This window comes from Piliocolobus tephrosceles, chromosome 10 (assembly GCF_002776525.5).
Source record: "Piliocolobus tephrosceles isolate RC106 chromosome 10, ASM277652v3, whole genome shotgun sequence".
NCBI lineage: Eukaryota > Metazoa > Chordata > Mammalia > Primates > Cercopithecidae > Piliocolobus > Piliocolobus tephrosceles.
In genome coordinates this window covers 45,846,837-45,864,711 of record NC_045443.1, presented here as the reverse complement: position 1 = coordinate 45,864,711, position 17,875 = coordinate 45,846,837, and the positions used below count along the sequence as shown (strand labels likewise).

At 43.4% G+C, this 17,875-nt stretch overlaps 2 protein-coding genes across 3 annotated transcripts in view; one reads left to right on the top strand and one right to left on the bottom strand.

Moving 5' to 3' along the window:
• TEX49 (testis expressed 49) overlaps positions 1-7,877 on the bottom strand; it is a 30,925-nt gene extending 23,048 nt beyond the window's left edge. Inside the window, exon 1 of the mRNA XM_023210605.1 lies at positions 7,759-7,877. Coding sequence (XP_023066373.1) covers positions 7,759-7,837 — 79 coding nt within the window. The 5' untranslated portion in view covers positions 7,838-7,877. The remainder of the gene's footprint in view (positions 1-7,758) is intronic.
• A 9,120-nt stretch (positions 7,878-16,997) lies between these two features.
• The window catches only part of CCNT1 (cyclin T1), a 34,507-nt gene continuing 33,629 nt past the window's right edge, over positions 16,998-17,875 (top strand). For both annotated transcript variants that reach the window (XR_002731423.2, XM_023211253.3), the window contains exon 1: positions 16,998-17,381. Coding sequence is in view for 1 of the 2 variants with exons in the window: in XM_023211253.3 (XP_023067021.2) it covers positions 17,221-17,381 (161 nt within the window). In the remaining variant the exon portion in view is untranslated. The remainder of the gene's footprint in view (positions 17,382-17,875) is intronic.

Genomic DNA, 17,875 nt, shown 5'->3' with positions numbered 1-17,875 from the left:
CATAGCGAGACCTCATCTCTTTTATTTTTAATTTTTAAGATGGAGTCTCTGTCACCCAGGCTGGAGTGCAATGGCGTGATCTTGGCTCACGGCAACCTCCATCTCCCAGGTTCAAGCAATCCTCCCACGTCATTCTCATGAGTAGCTAGCATTAGAGGCACCTGCCACCATGCCTGGCTAATTTTTGTATTTTTAGCAGAGACTAGGTTTCACCATGTTGGCCAGGCTGGGACCTCCTCTCTTAAAAAAAAAAAAAAAAAAAAAGTTGCCCAGTTGTGATGGCTCATGCCTATAATTCCAGCACTTTGGGAGTCTGAGGTGGGAGAATCACTTGAGTCCAGGAGCTCAAGGCTGTAGTAAACTGTGATCACCTCACTGCACTGAAGCCTGGGAGACAGAGTAAGACCTTGTCTAAAAAAAAAAAAAGGCGGGGCGCAGTGGCTCACGCCTGTAATCCCAGCACTTTGGGAGGCCAAGGTGTGCAGATCATGAGGTCAGGAGATCGAGACCATCCTGGCTAACACAGTGAAACCCCGTCTGTACTAAAAATAAAAAAAATTAGCCAGATGTGCTGGCGGGCACCTGTAGTCCCAGCTACTCTGGAGGCTGAGGCAGGAGAATGGCCTGAACCCGGGAGGCAGAGCTTGCAGTGAGTTGAGATCACGCCACTGCACTCCAGCCTCGGTGACAGTGAGACACCATCTCAAAAAAAAAAAAAAAAAAGACATTTATGAAACAATTGGCAAAACTGAGAAATGCACTCTAGGTAATTATATAACAGCATTGTATAAGTGCTAAGATTTGCTGAATTTGATACCTATATGGTGAGTTGTTGTTGGGAGATATAAGCTTATTTATTTAAAGGGAAAGAGATATAATATGAGCAACTTATTCTCAACTAGCTGAGATAAAGTAGATATTATAGTAGAGACAAAGCAAAAAACAGAGTGGCAAAATTAACAATGAGTTAACTTGGGTAAAGGGTGCAGAGAAATTCTTTCTACAAGTCTTACACATTTTCTATAATTTTGAAGTTACATTAGCAAGAAAAGTTTTTAAAAATGGTAGATTGACCTTATTGGCTTTATTTCCTTTTCCTCCCAAATTTGCTAAAATGACATCGTCACCATCATAATCACAATAATATTAATCTTCAAGGGCAAAAACAGTGGGCAAGGATATAAGAGCATATGAGATATTTCAGTAGAAATACCTTTTGGAAGATGCAAAGTGGACAGAAGGGTGGCAATTAACCTAACACAGTAAATAATGTTGCTACCTAAGTTTCTGTAGTGGAGAATACATCTAGAATTGAGCTAATTCATCTGAGAGACCCAAAACTTAGAGTGTAATGGGTACCACAGATGGTAGGAGTAGGGAATAGGCTTGAGAACAGGAAGGGAGTCACTGAAACTGTCAGAGCATCTGGCTAAACCAGGCAAACTACCCTGCCCTGAAAATGGAATGTAAGATTCCTCTAGAGGACCTGAATCTAGGAGGCCTTGCACCCCTGGACAGGATTCACTGTGAAGGCTGGTAATATGGTTTGGATTTATGTCCCTACCCAAACCTCCTATCGAATTGTAATCTCCAGTGTTGGAGGAGGGACCTGGTGGAAGGTGATTAGATCATGGGGTCGGATTTCCCCCTTGCTGTTCTCGTGATAGTGAGTGAGTTCTCACAAGATCTAGTTGTTTGAAAGTGTATAGCACCAACCACCCACCCCTTCTCTCTTCTCTTTTTCTCCTACTCCAGCCACGTAGAACATGCCTGCTTCCCCTTCGCCTTCCACCATGATTGTAGGTTTCCTGAGGCTTCCCCTGCCATGCTTCTTGTACAGCCTGTAGAATGGAGATAATTAAATCTCTCTCTCTCTCTCTTTTTTTTTTAATAATTACTCAGTCTCAGGTAATTCTTTAAAGCAATGTGAGAACCGACTAATATAGCTGGCACAGGTGTAAGACAGAAAATCTGGTGATTAAGTTAAAAAAGGATCCTCAAAATTAAGACCCTCAATACCTTCTTCTGTCCTAGCCCCAGCATGCTAATAGATAAGCATATAACCAATACCCAGAGAAAGAATAATAAGATTCTTCCCCAGAGAAATTATAGAGAGCCAGAGGAAAGCTCTGGAATGAAGCCCATAATGGACAACCCCCTCCATCAGTTTCTAGTTAGCTTTTTTTGTTTGTTTCTTACTCTTAAATCAGAATGGAAAGCCAAGGATCACTAGTTATCTGAGGAGAGTAATCACTGAGAAAAACAAGATACCAAAATAAACTCATAGGAAAAAGGGCTCAGAGGGAAAAAGAGTCGATGCAAGGAAAAGAACTTCAAATAAAGTATATATTCATGGACAAAAGAGAGAAAATGTAAAAAAGGAAAATCAGAAGACCAAAAATGGTCCTTGGAAATTAAAATATAATATAATAACCAATATAAAATGTTCTTAATTACTGCATGAAGAAAAAAAAGCAGAAAAAAAAAAGTTCTGATATGAAGGTGTGCTGGTTTTCACATATTTCCACAAATCCTTTGATAAACCTCCCCTCAAGAAGTAGAGCTTCTGTTTCCCTTGGGTATGGGCTGGATTTAGTAATTCTCTTCTAACAAATAGAAAAGGTAAAGTGACAGTCACTTCTGAGACTAAGTCATAAAAATGCATTTTGGCTCCCTTCCTTCTTTCTGATCACTTGCTCTGAAGAAAGTTAAGTGCCATGTAAGAATACTCAAACTGCTTATGGAGAGGCCCATATGGCGAGAAACTGGGGTGTCTTGTCAATACCCACAGAGAAACTGAGGTCACCAGATATCCTGGAAATGGCTCCTTCAGCTCCCACCCAATCTCCAACCCATTATATGGCTACAGCCCCTGCTGACATCCTGTCTGCAACCATGTGAGAGATCCTGAGCCAGAATTATCTAGATAAGTTGCTTCTGGATTAACAGAAACTGTAAAATAATATTTGCTGTTATAAACCTGCATATTTTAGGGTAATATGTTATGCAGCAATAGCTAATTAACACGAGGTTGCAAGATAAAATTAAGGAAGCCTTCCAAAGAATAAATAGTAATAATAATAATGATGATAAAGAAAATTAAGCCAGACATGGTGGCTCACGCCTGTAATCCCAGCACTTTGGGAGGCCAAAGTGGGCAGATTGCTTGAGCTTAGGAGTTCCAGATCATCCTGGGCAACACACGGAGACTCCATTTCTACTAAAAAATACAGAAATTAGCCAGGCATCGTAGCCTGCACCTGTAGTCCCAGCTACTCAGGGAGGCTGAGCTGGGAGCATGCTTGAGCCTGGGAGGTTGAGGCTGCAGTAAGCCATGATTGTTCTATTGCACTCCAGCCTGGGTGACAGAGCAAGACCCTGTCTCAAAAATAGTAATTAATAATAATAATAATATCAAGATTAATGTTAGAAGATCAATTTGGGAGACTTTATAACTGACAAATGGTAGTTTGAAAAACAAGAAAGAAAACAATAAATTAAAAATTAAAATAAAATTTCTCAGAAATAGAAAGCATACATTTCCAGAATGAAAGAGCTCATGGAGTGTTCAAAATGATGAATGAGAAAAGACTTACAATAAATTTCATCATTTTGAAATATCAGAATACTACAGAACAAAAAGAAAATCAAAAGTTTCCAGAGGCTGGGCGAAGTGGCTCACGCCTGTAATCCTAGCACTTTGGGAGGCTGAGGCAAGTGGATTGCTTGATTGCAGGAGTTTGAGACCAGCATGGGCAACATGGCAAGACCCCATCTCTACAAAAAATATAAAAAGTTAGCCAGGTGTGTGCCTGTAGTTCCAGCTACTAAGGAGGCTGAGGTGGGATGATCGCTTGAGCACAGGAAGCAGAGATTGAGCACAGTGAGCCAAGATTGTGCCACTGCACTCCAGCATGGGCGACCCTATCTCAGAAAAAAAAAAAAAAAAAAAAAAACTTCCAGAAAGAAAGAAATTAGTCACATACAAAGGAATATAACTGTAAGCTAGAGGACAATAAAAACAGCTTCAAAATTTTCAGAAAATGATTTTCAACCTAGAATTTCCTATCTTGAAAAACTGTCAATCAAGTGTGAGGGTATATAATAAAGCCATTCTGGACTCATAAATATACCTCCTATGCATTCTTATAAAACTTCCTGGCATATTGCAGGAAACGGAGGGAGTAAGCCAAGAAAAAAAACATGGGATCCAGGAAACAGTGAATACTACCTTGGAGAGAGGCAAAAGCAAGTCCCAGGACAATAGTTATGCAACAGGATTTGAGAATGAACAGTCTAGACTACAGTAGGATAGGCAGTTTGGGAAAAAATGGAACTGACAGATTGCTGTGTTTTGAGCTACTCTCGAACTCCTGACCTCAGGTAATCCACCCGCCTTGCCCTCCCAAAGTGCTGGGATTACAGGCATGAGCCACGGTGCCCGGCCTGAGCCTCAGTTTTCTTACTGATAAAAAGGGAACAGTAATACCTATCTCACAGGAATGTTAGAGTATTAAATGAAATTAAGCATGTAGTGTGCTTAGTACAGTGCCTAGTATACTGCATAATAAGTAGTTGTTTATTATAAAGTGCCGGAGCCAACAAAAACATGGATTAATTAGAAACTGGCAAGTTGAAGTCCATATTTTGAGAGAGTAACTGGAGGGTGTAAAATTGGGGTGGAGGGGAAGTGAGCACGGAGTAGGGGTGGCATATTTGGTGTTCAATCTTCCCTCTAACCTTACCTTCCACGGGTTTGGCCAAGCCTCCTGCCTCTGATTTTCTGCCACCAGAACGAGAAAACTTAGATAGCAGACGATATCAGGATACTTCTCTATCATCCCACAGAGGGCTCTGGTTTTTATAAAGTAAAATCTTCCACTTTGTCTAGCCTATAAAGAAATGATGCCCAGGCCTCTTTGGATCAGTATTAAGTCTTGTTCAACAGTGCTTAAGTAGCTAACTGGGTAGGACAACTGGTCGGCTGTATACTCAGTTTTTTCATGGTGAGGGAATTCTATCTAGTAGGAGTAGGTAGGATTGGAGCAGCCAGGAGAGACTTAGTCTTGGCCTGGAAAAGGGGAAATTTGTAGGTTTCCCAAAGAGTTTGTTTTTCTGAAAGAGGGTAGAGAAGAGCTCCTCTTTATTTGGAGATAAAAACAGTCCCATGGCATAATGCTGGGACCCAGTTGGGGTAGGAAGGGGAAGAATTGGTATAAGGATATTAAGGAGTCTCTAAGGTCCATCAGGGGTACCCTTTGTACAAATCTTACCTGGAAGCTGGATAGTAAAACAGAACTTCTTTGATGGAATTGCAGAGGACAGAGAGTGACCAATGGAGGCCTACGTAAGATCGTTCTTTACAATCTTATTATTTTTTTTCATACAGAGTCTTGCTCTGTCACCCAAGCTGGAGTGCAATGGCGCGATCTCGGCTCACAGCAACCTCTGCCTCCCTGTTTCCAGTGATTCTCCTGCCTCAGCCTCCCGAGTAGTTGGGATTACAGGCGCGTGCCACTATGCCTGGCTAATTTTTGTATTTTTAGTAGAGACGGGGTTTCATTATGTTGGTTAGGCTGCTCTTGAACTCCTGACCTCATGATCTGCCCGCCTCAGCCTCTCAAAGTGCTGGGATTACAGGCGTCAGCCACTGTGCCCAGCCCACAATCTTAACTTTGTGCTTTTATACTTTCCCAGTCCCTTTTCCCCCACCCCAATACAACTTTTGCTTCAGCACTCACCTAAACTTAATTTCCTTCACATGTGTCCTCCATTCTACCTGGAATACTCTTCTCCTTCATATCTGTGCTTTTAAACAATTCATCTTTTTTTTTTTTTTTTTTTTTTTGAGATGGATTCTGGCTCTGTTGCCAGGCTGAAGTGCAGTGGTGCAATTTCAGCTCACTGCAACCTCTGCCTCCCGGGTTCAAGCGATTCTCCTGCCTCAGCCTCCCAGGTAGCTGGGATTACAGGCGTGTGCCACCATGCCCAGCTAATTTTTTTTGTATTTTTAGTAGAGACGGGGTTTCATCATGTTGGCCAGGATGGTCTTGATCTCTTGACTTCATGATCTGCCCACTTCAGCCTCTCAAAGTGCTGGGATTACAGGCGTGAGCCGCTGCGCCTGGCAACAATTCATCTTTTAAGATGAAATCAATTGTTATATCTCCTGTAAAGCCTCCCCTAGCTTCCTGTTTTATAGTTATTCAAACTTACTTATTCATCCATTCACCCTACAAGTATTTATGAAACCTCTATTATGTGTGAGGCATGGCTAGGCATTTTGAATCTAATATAGATCTGCTCACTGCTTACTAAAAATTCAGTGGCTCTCTATAAAGTTAAAATGCTTAGCATGGCTAACATCATCTTCAATTATCTGGCCCCTTCCTAGTTTTCAATGTCTGCCTCCCAGCACCTCTCCACTTTACCCTTTATCTGTACCCACGAACTTGGAATTCACTTAATATGGTTCTCTCTTAGGTCTCTGCACCTCTCCACTTTACCCTTTATCTGTACCCACGAACTTGGAATTCACTTAATATGGTTCTCTCTTAGGTCTCTGCTCCTTCGTCTGTGCTATATCCCCTTCTTTGTAGTGAACTCCAATCGTCCTTTAACACCGGGTTCTGGAAGCATTTCCTGTGTGAAGTCTTCTCTGAAGGATTCCCCTATCCTCCACCACCTGTTCTTATTCCAAATCCAATAGTATCAGGTACTTCCTTCTTAGTGGCTCTAGAACATTCCATATTTAATGTAATCATACAACATATTGCAATTTTTGTTTGCATACTTCTCTTTCTCATCAGATAGTCGCTTTATAGCAGAGGTCTTAACCCTAGTCACCAACATAATCCCTGGAACATAAAGCCTGGTGCTTAACAAATGTTGGTTAAATGAGCAAATGAATGACTAAGAATATACTTATTTGGTTGAACAAATTATGTGTCTTTTTTTTTTTTTTTTGAGATGGTTTCACTCTGTTGCCCAGGTTGGAGTACAGTGGTGTGATCATGGCTCACTTCATCCTTGACCTCCTGAGCTCAAATGATTCTCCTACTTCAGCATCCCAAGTAGCTAGGACCACAGGCATGCACTGCCACACCCAGCTAATTTGTGTAACTTTTCATAGAGATGTGGTCTAACTATGTTACCCAGGCTGGTCTTGAACTCCTGGACTCAAGCAATCCTTAGCCTCCCAAAGTGCTGGGATTGCATGTGAGCCACCACACCTGGCCCAAATTGTGTGTCTTAATAAAGATATTAAATGACAGGAGAGCAAATCTGAAAGGATATTGTCCCTATTCCACAATTTTTTTTTTTTTTTTGAGACAGAGCCTCGCTCTGTCCCCCAGGTTGGAGGGCAATGGCACGACCTCAGCTCACTGCAACCTCCGCCTCCTGGGTTCAAGCAGTTCTGCTGCCTCAGCCTCCTGAGTAGCTGGGATTACAGGCACGTGCCACCATGCCCAGCTAATTTTTGTATTTTTAGTAGAGATGGACTTTCACCATGTTGGCCAGGCTGGTCTTGAACTCCTGACCTCAGGTGATCCACCCACCTCGGCCTCCCAAAGTTCTGGGATTACAGGTGTGAGCCACCACGCCTGGCCCTATTCCACAATTTTAACTAGTGTAACTGTTGGTCTTGGAGGATAAATCTCTAACCCCCAGGTAGGAAAATAAATAGCTAGGAAGTGGCTATGAAGCATCTAGGAAAAGAAGTGGCCCTTCTAACCCTCTACCCTATATTCCCCTTACTTGTTTCTTCAGTTGCGTTCCTTTTCTTGTTCCGAAAGGAATTTTGATATCCCAATAGATACAAGTTGAAGAAGGCCATCTCAGATCCTCCCTGGCCTCTTCTGGAATGTCCAGGTTGGGGCACTGGACTCTGTGTCTGGTAACCATGGTAATGTCCTAAGAATTACCACAACTGACACTCCCTTTGTCTAATGAGGCACAGGATTTATAGGTTTACAGTGGAGCTGCACTGGGAGTGGGCTAAATAACTTCAGGAAAATGGAGAAATTAATTGTCAGTACACCTTTTTTTTTTTTTTTTTTTTTTTTTTTGAGACAGAGTCTCACTCTGTTGCCCAGGCTGGAGTACAGTGGCACAGTCTTGGCTCACTGCAAGCTCCGCCTCCCAGGTTCACGCCATTCTCCTGCCTTAGTCTCCTGAGTAGCTGGGACTACAGGCGCCCGCCACCACGCCCTGCTAATTTTTTGTATTTTTAGTAGAGACTGGGTTTTACCGTGTTAGCCAGGATGGTCTCGGTCTCCTGACCTCGTGATCCACCCACCTCAGACTCCCAAAGTGCTGGGACTACAGGAGTGAGCCACTGCGCCTGGCCTGTCAGTATACCTTTTCTTGACCTAGTCTTCCACTGTAAGCTTCAGAAGGCAGTGAGTAGAAAGAGCACTGACCTGGGCTCATATCTTAGTTATGCCATATTCTAGGTGTCTGACTTTGAATAGATTAACTAAGCCTCCATTTTAAATTTTAAATTAAAAAAAAAATGGAATGACAGTATCTGATAGTTACGAGAATCAAATGAGATAATACATGCATATTTCCTTAGAACAGTGTTCAGCACATAATGGAAACTTAAGTCTTTTTTTTTTTTTAAGAGTCTCCCTCTGTTGCCCAGGCTGAAGTGCAATGGTGTTGTCTCAGCTCACTGCAACCTCTGCCTCCTGGGTTTCAAGAGATTCTCATGCTCAGCCTTCCGAGTAGCTGGGATTACAGGGGCGTGCCACCACACCTGGCTAATTTTTATATTTTTACTAGAGACAGAGTTGACCAGTCTGGTCTCAAACCGCTGACCTCAAGTGATCTGCCCTCCTTGGCCTCCCAAAGTGCTGTGACTACAGGTGTGAGTCACCACGCCCCACCAGTATTTAAATGTTAATAGTTATTCAGTCTTATATTCAGGAAAAAAAAGAAATCTGAATAGGATACTTTCAATGAGTCTTTGTTTCAGCAGTGGTGTGCCAATCCATAGTGAATTTTGAAAGCTTGTTAAATTTTCATTAATTTTGTGAAGTGGTTATTAAACAAGGCATTATTAAAAGTTACATTAACTAAACTTACCATTGAATAAGTTATATTAAAAATAAAGGTAGTACACCAGGCATGGTGTCTCACACCTGTAATCCCACCACTTTAGAAGGCCGAGACAGATGGATCTTTTGAGCTCACAAGTTTGAAATCAGGCTGGGCAAACCCCGTCTCTACAAAAAAATAAAACCTACAGAAATTAGGTGTGGTATGTGACTGTAGTCCCAGCTACTTGGGAGGCTGAGGTGGGATTACAGATGGTGGAGGTTGCAGTGAGCTGAGATTGTGCCATTGCACTCCAGACTGGCGATAGAGCCAGATCTTGTCATAAAATAAAATAAAATAAAAGTAGTAAATATTAACAACTCATCTCTTCCTGATTATTTTATTCTTATCTGTGCTCATGAGTTTACTTCCACTGCATCTGGATATTCCACTCTTTTTTCATTCATTTTTCTCTTTGCTTTTCAGTTTGGGAAGTTTCCTATTGACATATTTTCAAGCTCACTGATTTTTTTCCTTTGTCAGGTCCAGTCTACTGATGAGCCCACCAAAGGCATTCTTCATTTCTGTTACAGTATTTTTTTATTTCTAGCATTTCCTTTTGATTCTTTATAGAGTTTTCATCTCTTTGCTCACATTACCCTTTGTTCTTGAATGTTGTCCTCTTTTTCCATTAGCGTCCTTAACATATTAATAGTTATTTAAAAATCTCACTCTGATGATTCCAAAATTTCTGCCATATGTGAGTCTGGTTCTGATGCTTGATTTGTCTTTTTTGAGATGGAGTCTCACTCTGTCACCCAGGCTGGAGTGTAGGGGCACGATCTCAGCTCACTGCAACCTCTGCCTCCTGGGTTCAAGCAATTCTTTTGCCTCAGCCCCCTGAGTAGCTGGGATTACAGGTGCCCACCACCTTGCCTAGCTAATTTTTGTATTTTTAGTAGAGACAGGGTTTTGCCATGTTGGCCAGGCTGGTCTCAAACTCCTGACCTCAGGTGATCCACCCACCTCAGCCTCCCAAAATACTGGGATTACAGGCGTAAGCCATTGCTCCTGGCTTGCTTTGTCTTTCTAGATTACATATATATGTATATGTGTGTATATAAATGTGTGTGTGTATATATATTTTTTGTTTACATTTTAGCATGCCATATAATTGTTTTAAGTTGGACATTATGTATTGGGTAAGGGTAAGGTTTTGTGTTTATATGGCTAGGAATTAGGTTGTGTTTACTGTTTGCTATAGCTGTAGGTGTTAGATGCTAAAATTTCCTCTGGTGTCCTTGTTTTTGCCTCCCTTGCTCTTCAACTTTCCTTAGAGACTCTTCCTGAAATAGGCTCTGGGCCTTGCAGTTTTTTCCATTGTAATCCCATTATTAAACAGGAGCCCTATTAAGGTGGATGGGGGAAGGCATTCCGTAATTCTATTATTAGGTCTGTCTTTTATTGCACGTGTGACCTTCACAACTGTCTCATTTTTAGAGGAGGCTTCTGTTGGGTATATCCCTTCTCCCGCATTGGTTAGGCTCTGTTCAACAGTTTCCCTTGAAGGCAGGCCTTTGTTAAGGAGCATAGAATGCTCTGGGTGTATTTCAAAATGGCTAACTTCTCTCTCTCCCTGTTGGAAGCAAAACTCACAAAAATGTGGGGGACTCCTTAACACTGGGTCCCTAGGAGTTTTAAAAAAAAATCTCAAGCTAGTCCATGTTCAGTCTCCAGCAATTAATCACTTGCCCTATAAGTATTTCTACCAGTTGCTGGTTCCAGTAGTAGTTTTTCCTCCAAGTAAGTCATGATTCTCTGTTCCACTTATTTTAAGTCCAAATGTCTCTCCAGATTTTGGGGTGATGGTTTGCCCTGGGACCTCGATTCTCTGAAGGGTCTAAGAAGGGTTGTTAAGTTTCAGTTTGTTTGGCTTTTTCCTTCTTGTGAAAATGGGAGTGATGACTTCCAAGCTCTTTACCTGTCAGACTGAAAACTGGAACGCCCTATCTATTTTATCTGTCTGGAGAAAATACTATGTGATGGTGTGTGCCTCTTTTCCCAATTTTATGATCAGTGATGTCATATGGGCATATTGAAATCAAGCATGGTGGGAGGATTTATATCACAAACATTGGCAAATGTTACAAACAAAGCTTGATTTATTCATTTAGTTGATTGTCTGAACTTAAGAAAGTGATAGAGAAAATGTTAATAATTCAGATTAAGTTTTAAAGCCTGTATCACGTCTGGCTGGGCATGGCTGCTTATGCCTGTAATCCCTGCACTTTGGGAGGCCAAGGTGGTTGGATCACCCGAGGCCAGGAATTCAAGACCACCCTGGGCAACATGATGAAACACCATCTCTACTAAAAACACAAAAATTGGCCGGGTGTGTTGGTATAGGCCTGTAATGCCAGCTACTCAGAAGGCTGAGGCAGGAGAATCGCTTGAGTCTAGGAAGTGAGGTTGCAGGGAACCGAGATTGTGCCACTGCACTGCAGCCTGGGTGACAGAGCGAGAGTCTGTCACAGAAAAAAAAAAAAAAAAAAAAAAAAGCAAAAAAAAAGCATGTCATGTCTAAAGCCATTACATTGTTACATTGTTGCTAGCACAAAAATTTGACATATTGTTCCACTATTTAAAAGTTATTATCTAGTTGGGCGTGGTGGCATGTGCCTGTTGTTCTAGATATTTGGGAGGCTGAGGTTGGAGGACCACTTGAGCCTAGGAGTTTGAATCCAGCCTGGGCAACATAGCAAGCTCCCATCTCTAAAAACAAAAAGAGGGGCACAAATTCTTAGGACCTTCTGAAGCTGTTTCACAGAAAAAATAAAAATTTAAAAATAATAAAAACAAAACCCCAGCCAGGCGTGGTGGCTCACACCTGTAATTCCAGCACTTTGGGAGGCTGAGGCGGGTGGATCACCTAAGGTGGGGAGTTCGAGACCAGCCTGACCAACATGGAGAAACCCTGTCTCTACTAAAAATACAAAATTAGCTGAGCATGGTGGCACATGCCTGTAATCCCAGCTACTCAGGAGTTTGAGGCAGGATAATCACTTGAACCCGGGAGGCGGAGGTTGCAGTGAGCCAAGATGGCACCATTGCACTCCAGCCTGGGCAACAAGAGCAAAACTCTGTCCAACAACAACAAAACAAACAAACAAACAAACAAACAAACAAACAAACAAACCCAAAACACCATGAAATATGGTAGAATCCTATACCCAGAACAAGACTAGTCTCTAGTAAATAGGAGGAGTAGCCCTATAGGTATGGCTTATAAGAAATGGAGTAATATTTACGTTTTGTAAAAAAGGAAAATTCCTCTGGTTTAAGATTTTGTCAATTGTTCTTTAAGTATGCCCTAAAGAGTAGCATACTTAACCAAGATAGCAAACTCAATGTGGAGTCATTAATCCAACAGATTAAGTGGAGAATGAAGCACAGGTCAGAAAATTAGACAAGAGGAATCTGGAAGAAATGATCTTGGTTGTTGATATGGTTTGGTTCTGTGTCCCCACCCAAATCTCATCTTGAATTGTAACTCCCACAATTCCCACGTGTCGTGGGAGGAATCTGGTGGAAGGTGATTGACTTATGGGGCAGGTCTTTCCTGCACTGCTATCATGATAGTTAATGAATCTCATGAGATCTGATGGTTTTAAAAAAATGGGAGTTTGCCTGCACAAGCTCTCTCTTTGCCTGCCACCATCCACTTAAGATGTGACTTGCTCCTCCTTGCCTTCTGCCACAGTTGTGAGGCTTCCCAGTCACCTGGAATTGTGAGTTCCCCATTAAACTTCTTTCCTTTGTAAATTGCCCAGCCTCGGGTGTGTCTTATCAGCAGTGTGAAAATGGACTAATACAGTAAATTGGTACCAGGAGTGGGGTGTTGCTGAAAAGATACCACAAAATGTGGAAGCAACTTTGGAACTGGGTAACAGGCAGAAGTTGGAACAGTTTAGAGGGCTCAGAAGAAGATAGGAAAATGTGGGAAACTTTCAAACTTCCTAGAGAATTGCTGAAAGGCTTTGACCAAAAGCCTGATAGTGATATAGACAATAAGGTCCAGGCCGAGGTGGTGTCAGATGGATATGAGGAACTTGCTGGGAACTGGAGCAAAGGTGACTCTTGTTATATTTTAGCAAACAGACTGGCAGCATTTTGCCCGTCCTAGAGATTTGTGGAATTTTGAACTTCATTGAGATGATTTAGGGTATCTGGCAGAAGAAATTTCTAACCAGCAAAGCATTCAAGAGGTGACTTGGGTGCTGTTAAAGGCATTCAGTTTTATAAGGGAAGCAGAACATAAACGTTTGAAAAATTTGCAGCCTGATGTGATAGAAAAGAAAAACGCATTTTCTGAGGAAATCTGCATAACTAAAGAGGAGCTGAACGTTAATACCCAAGACAATGGGGAAAATGTCTCCAGGGCATGTCAGAGGACTTCATGGCAGCCCCTCCCATCACAGGCCCAGAGGTCTAGGAGAAAATAGTTTCATGGGCCAGGCCCAGGGTCCCCGTGTGTGCTGCGTGCAGCCTAGGGAGTTGGTGCTCTGCATCCCAGCCATTCCAGTCATGGCTGAAAGGGGCCAACACAGAGCTTGGGCTGTGATTTCAGAGATGCAAGCCCCAAGCCTTGGCAGCTTCCACATGGTGTTGAGCCTGCGAGTGCACAGAACTGGGGTTTGGGAACCTCTGCCTAGATTTCAGAGGATGTATGGAAACACCTGGATGTCCAGGCAGAAGTTTGCTGCAAGGGCAGGGCACTCATGGAGAACCTCTACTAGGGCAGTGTGGAAGGGAAATGTGGGGTTGGAGCCCCCACACAGAATCCCTACTGGGCCACTGCCTCATGGAACTATGAGAAGAGGGCCATGGTCCTCCAGACCCCAGCATGGTAGCTCCATTAACAGCTTGCACTATTTACCTGGAAAAGCCACAAACAGTCAATACCAGCCTGGAAAGGGAGATGGGAGGGAGGCTGTACCCTGCAAAGCCACAGGGGTGGAGATGCCCAAGACCATGGGAACCCACCTCTTGGATCAGTGTTACCTGGATGTGAGACATGGAGTCAAAGGAGATCATCTTGGAGCTTTAAGATTTGACTGCCCTGCTGGATTTTGGACTTGCATGGGGCCTGTAGTCCCTTTGTTTTGGCCAATTTCTCCCATTTGGAATGGCTGTATTTACCCAATGCCTGTACCGCCATTGTATCTAAGAAGTAATTAACTTGCTTTTGATTTTACAGGCTAATAAGTAGAAGGGACTTGCTTGTCTCGGATGAGACTTTGGACTATGGACTTTTCAGTTAATGCTGAAACGAGTTGAGACTTTGGGGAACTGTGGGGAAGGCATGACTGTATTTTGAAATGTGAGGACATCAGATTTGGGAGGGGCCGGGGCAGAATGATATGGTTTGGCACTGTGTCACTACCCACATCTCATCTTGAATTGTAACTCCCACAATTTCCACATATGGTAGGAGGAACCCGGTGGGAGGTGACTGAATTATGGGGCAGGTCTTTCCTGCACTGTTGTCATGATAGTGAATGAGTCTCCTGAGATCTGACGGTTTTTAAAAAAATGGGAGTTTGCCTGCACAAGCTCTCTCTTTGCCTGCCATCATCCAGGTAAGATGTGACTTGCTCCTTGCCTTCTGCCATGATTGTGAGGCTTCCCCAGCCACGTGGAACTGTGAGTTCTCCATTAAACTTCTTTCCTTTGTAAATTGCCCAGTCTCGGGTATGTCTTTATCAGCAGCATGAAAATGGACTAACACAGCTGTTTAAAAGAAAACATCCATGACTACATAACTGAAAAAGTGCTTATTCTACTAAAAAATCTATTTTATAAGTGCTTATTCTGTTAATAGTAAAGAGTCTGTGAGGGAAGAAGTTTGAAATCCTAAGTTATTTTACCTTATAACCAGAAGTAAGTCATTTAAATCTTCCTGAACCTCAATTTCTCCAGGGTAAAATGGAGCTAGTACTAACTACAGGCAGTATATGGCAGAGGTGTACCTGAAATGGAAAGAAACACGCCTGAGAATGAATGACAATCAAACATAGTAAGATCACCCATGCCCAGAAATGACAAAACCCAAAATATTATCAAAGCAAGACACAGGATTCTAATATTATCCAAATCTATCTAAAATTACCCAAATTTAATCAAGGTAAACTGAACGTGGTTCCAGAAAAGCAGGAAGTGAATGGGAATTGCGTGAATGGGAAGACCAACGGAATTAGATTTAAGAATTCTACGCTTTATAGTGGTGTAGTGAGGGCAAACTCCCAGAGCCTCAGTTTCTGTATTGTGGGTGTTTTGCACATTTATCTGACAAAGATTTATGGACTATTTACTAGGGCCAGGACTTTACAAGGTAGGTGCCATACAAAAATGAAGGCATTGCTCTTGCCTTCAATTTCAATACAATGTAACAAATATTATAACATTAAGGGCTACTGAATATTTTCTAAGTATTGGGTACTATTATAAATACTTTTTACTCATTAAATCTTTACTCCCTTTCACAATCTAAAACACAGGTATTATCACAGAAAAGAGGCATAGAGAGGTTAACTATCTTGCCAGCACCAAACAGTTACCAGACGCTGGAGCTGGGATATATCCTGTTTTTTTTTTTTTTTTTGAGAAGGAGTCTTGCCCTGTCGCCCAGGCTGGAGTGCAGTGGTGAGATTTAGGCTCACTGCAACTTCCTCCCGGGTTCAAATGATTCTCCTGCCTCAGCCTCCCGAGTAGCTGGGATTACAGGTGTGCACCACCACACTTGGCTAATTTTTGTATTTTCAGTAGAGAGGAGGTGTCACCATGTTGGCCAGGCTGGTCTCGAACTCCGGACTTCAGGTGATCCGCCCGCCTCGGCCTCCCAAACTGCTGGGATTACAGGCGTGAGCCACCGTGCCCGGCAAAGGAGCTGGGAAATATCTTGACAGAGGGCAGGAACTTGCTAATCTGTGCAAGTGAAGGGTAGTGGTGGAGGCTTTTCACACTCAAGGGGCAGTTTTAGTTCACCCACTAGCAAACGTACTTAAAAATTACCTCTTAAGAGTTCTGCTGAATAAATGAAACAGTATATTTAAGTCAGTATTGTACATGGGACATGTAAGCTCTTAATGTTATTTCATTTTATTCCTTTAAGTTGGATCACTGCGGCGAAACGTGAGAATGTTTTCATGAATTTGGCTACACATTAAAGCGACCTCTCCAAACGGGTTGTCGTATTTCACATTGCTACCAACAATGTAACAGCCTTCTAGTTGCTTTATGTTCCGATATACGAAAGTGCCCCACCATTTGATTCTGTTTTTCAGTTTCTGACAGCCTCACCTACTTTCTCTTTCAAGTTCATCTGCCCCATTTTTATTTTATTTATTTTTTAGACGGAGTCTCGCTTTGTCACCCAGGCTGGAGGTTGGGGTGCAGTGGCGCGATCTTGGCTCACTGAGACCTCCGTCCCCCGGGTTCAAGCGATTCTCCTGCCTCAGCTTCCCGAGTAGCTGGGACTACAGGCGCACCACCACGCCGGGCTAATTTTGTATTTTTAGTAGAGACGGGGTTTCGCTATATTGGCCAGGCTGGTCTCGAACTCCTGACCTCGTGATCCGCCCGCTTCGGGCTCCCAAAGTGCTGAGATTACCGACGTGAACCACCGCGCCCCGTCCATCTGCCCCATTTTATATCTGCCCCATTTTATATCACCATTGCAGTCACAAACTAAGTTCTCGTAAGAACCGCCAAGCGGCGCGTGGGCGGGCGCCTCATACCACTATAATTGTGACCTCACAGCCTAACCCCGAGCGCCAACGCTCAATCCGGTTCTCGCGGGAAGATACATGGTTTTTAGGCGAGAACTTCTAAGCCCACTCCACCTCCCAAGGGTGACGTGACGCGCCTGCGTCCTCGCCTCAAGGTTTTTTTTCGTCGCATATTGGCTGTTAACTCGGCTACGAGGTGTCGCGAGGTGCCCTCCGGAAGTAGGTCCTTTGACTTTTGCTTTCTTTACGGAAGAGAGTCACAACCCGGCGGTCGACGCTTAGCGGAAGTTCGTCAAGTCGCAGTTGCCCCCGCACAGCGGATGTGGGTCGCCTCTTAGGTGACGCTGGGAAGCGCTTGCAGCCTCCGCCGCTGCCTTCTGGTTGAAGCACTATGGAGGGAGACAGGAAGAACAACAACAAACGGTGGTATTTCACTCGAGAACAGCTGGAAAATAGCCCATCCCGTCGATTTGGTGTGGACCCAGATAAAGAACTTTCTTATCGCCAGCAGGCGGCCAATCTGCTCCAGGACATGGGGCAGCGTCTTAACGTGTATCCTTGCGGCCTAGGCCTTCGTCCTTCGAGTTGGTCCCGCCATGCTCTGGCGTCTAGGTCTCAGGCTCTGGTGGGGGACGAAAGTGGGGAAGAAGGTGGGCAGAAGCTGGATGTCTAGTTGGGGGAGCCCACGATGGGGCGGGCGGAAACTCAGTTCGCGCTAGGGAAGCGAGGCGGAGTTGATTTCCCGCTCGCTCACCCCTGCCACCAACCTTGCTGGGAATTCGTACCCTTCCCGGCTTTGTGTTTTAACCAGCCCTTCCAGGTCTCTCTTCATTGTGTTCTAATCGGCTCTGGTGACGTTAAGTTTCTTATTTTCCGCTGTGCCCTAGGGGTTTGGGTCTGGCAGAGGTTTCTCTGTTGAGGGCTGCCTCCCAAACCTAGTGTGTAAATTTCGAGAAATTCAGTACCTGAAAGTCTTATAAAGGGTGGACTAGAATTAATGCCTCAGCCTTGGTCCAAAATCCATTCCTCATCTGCTAGCTATTTAA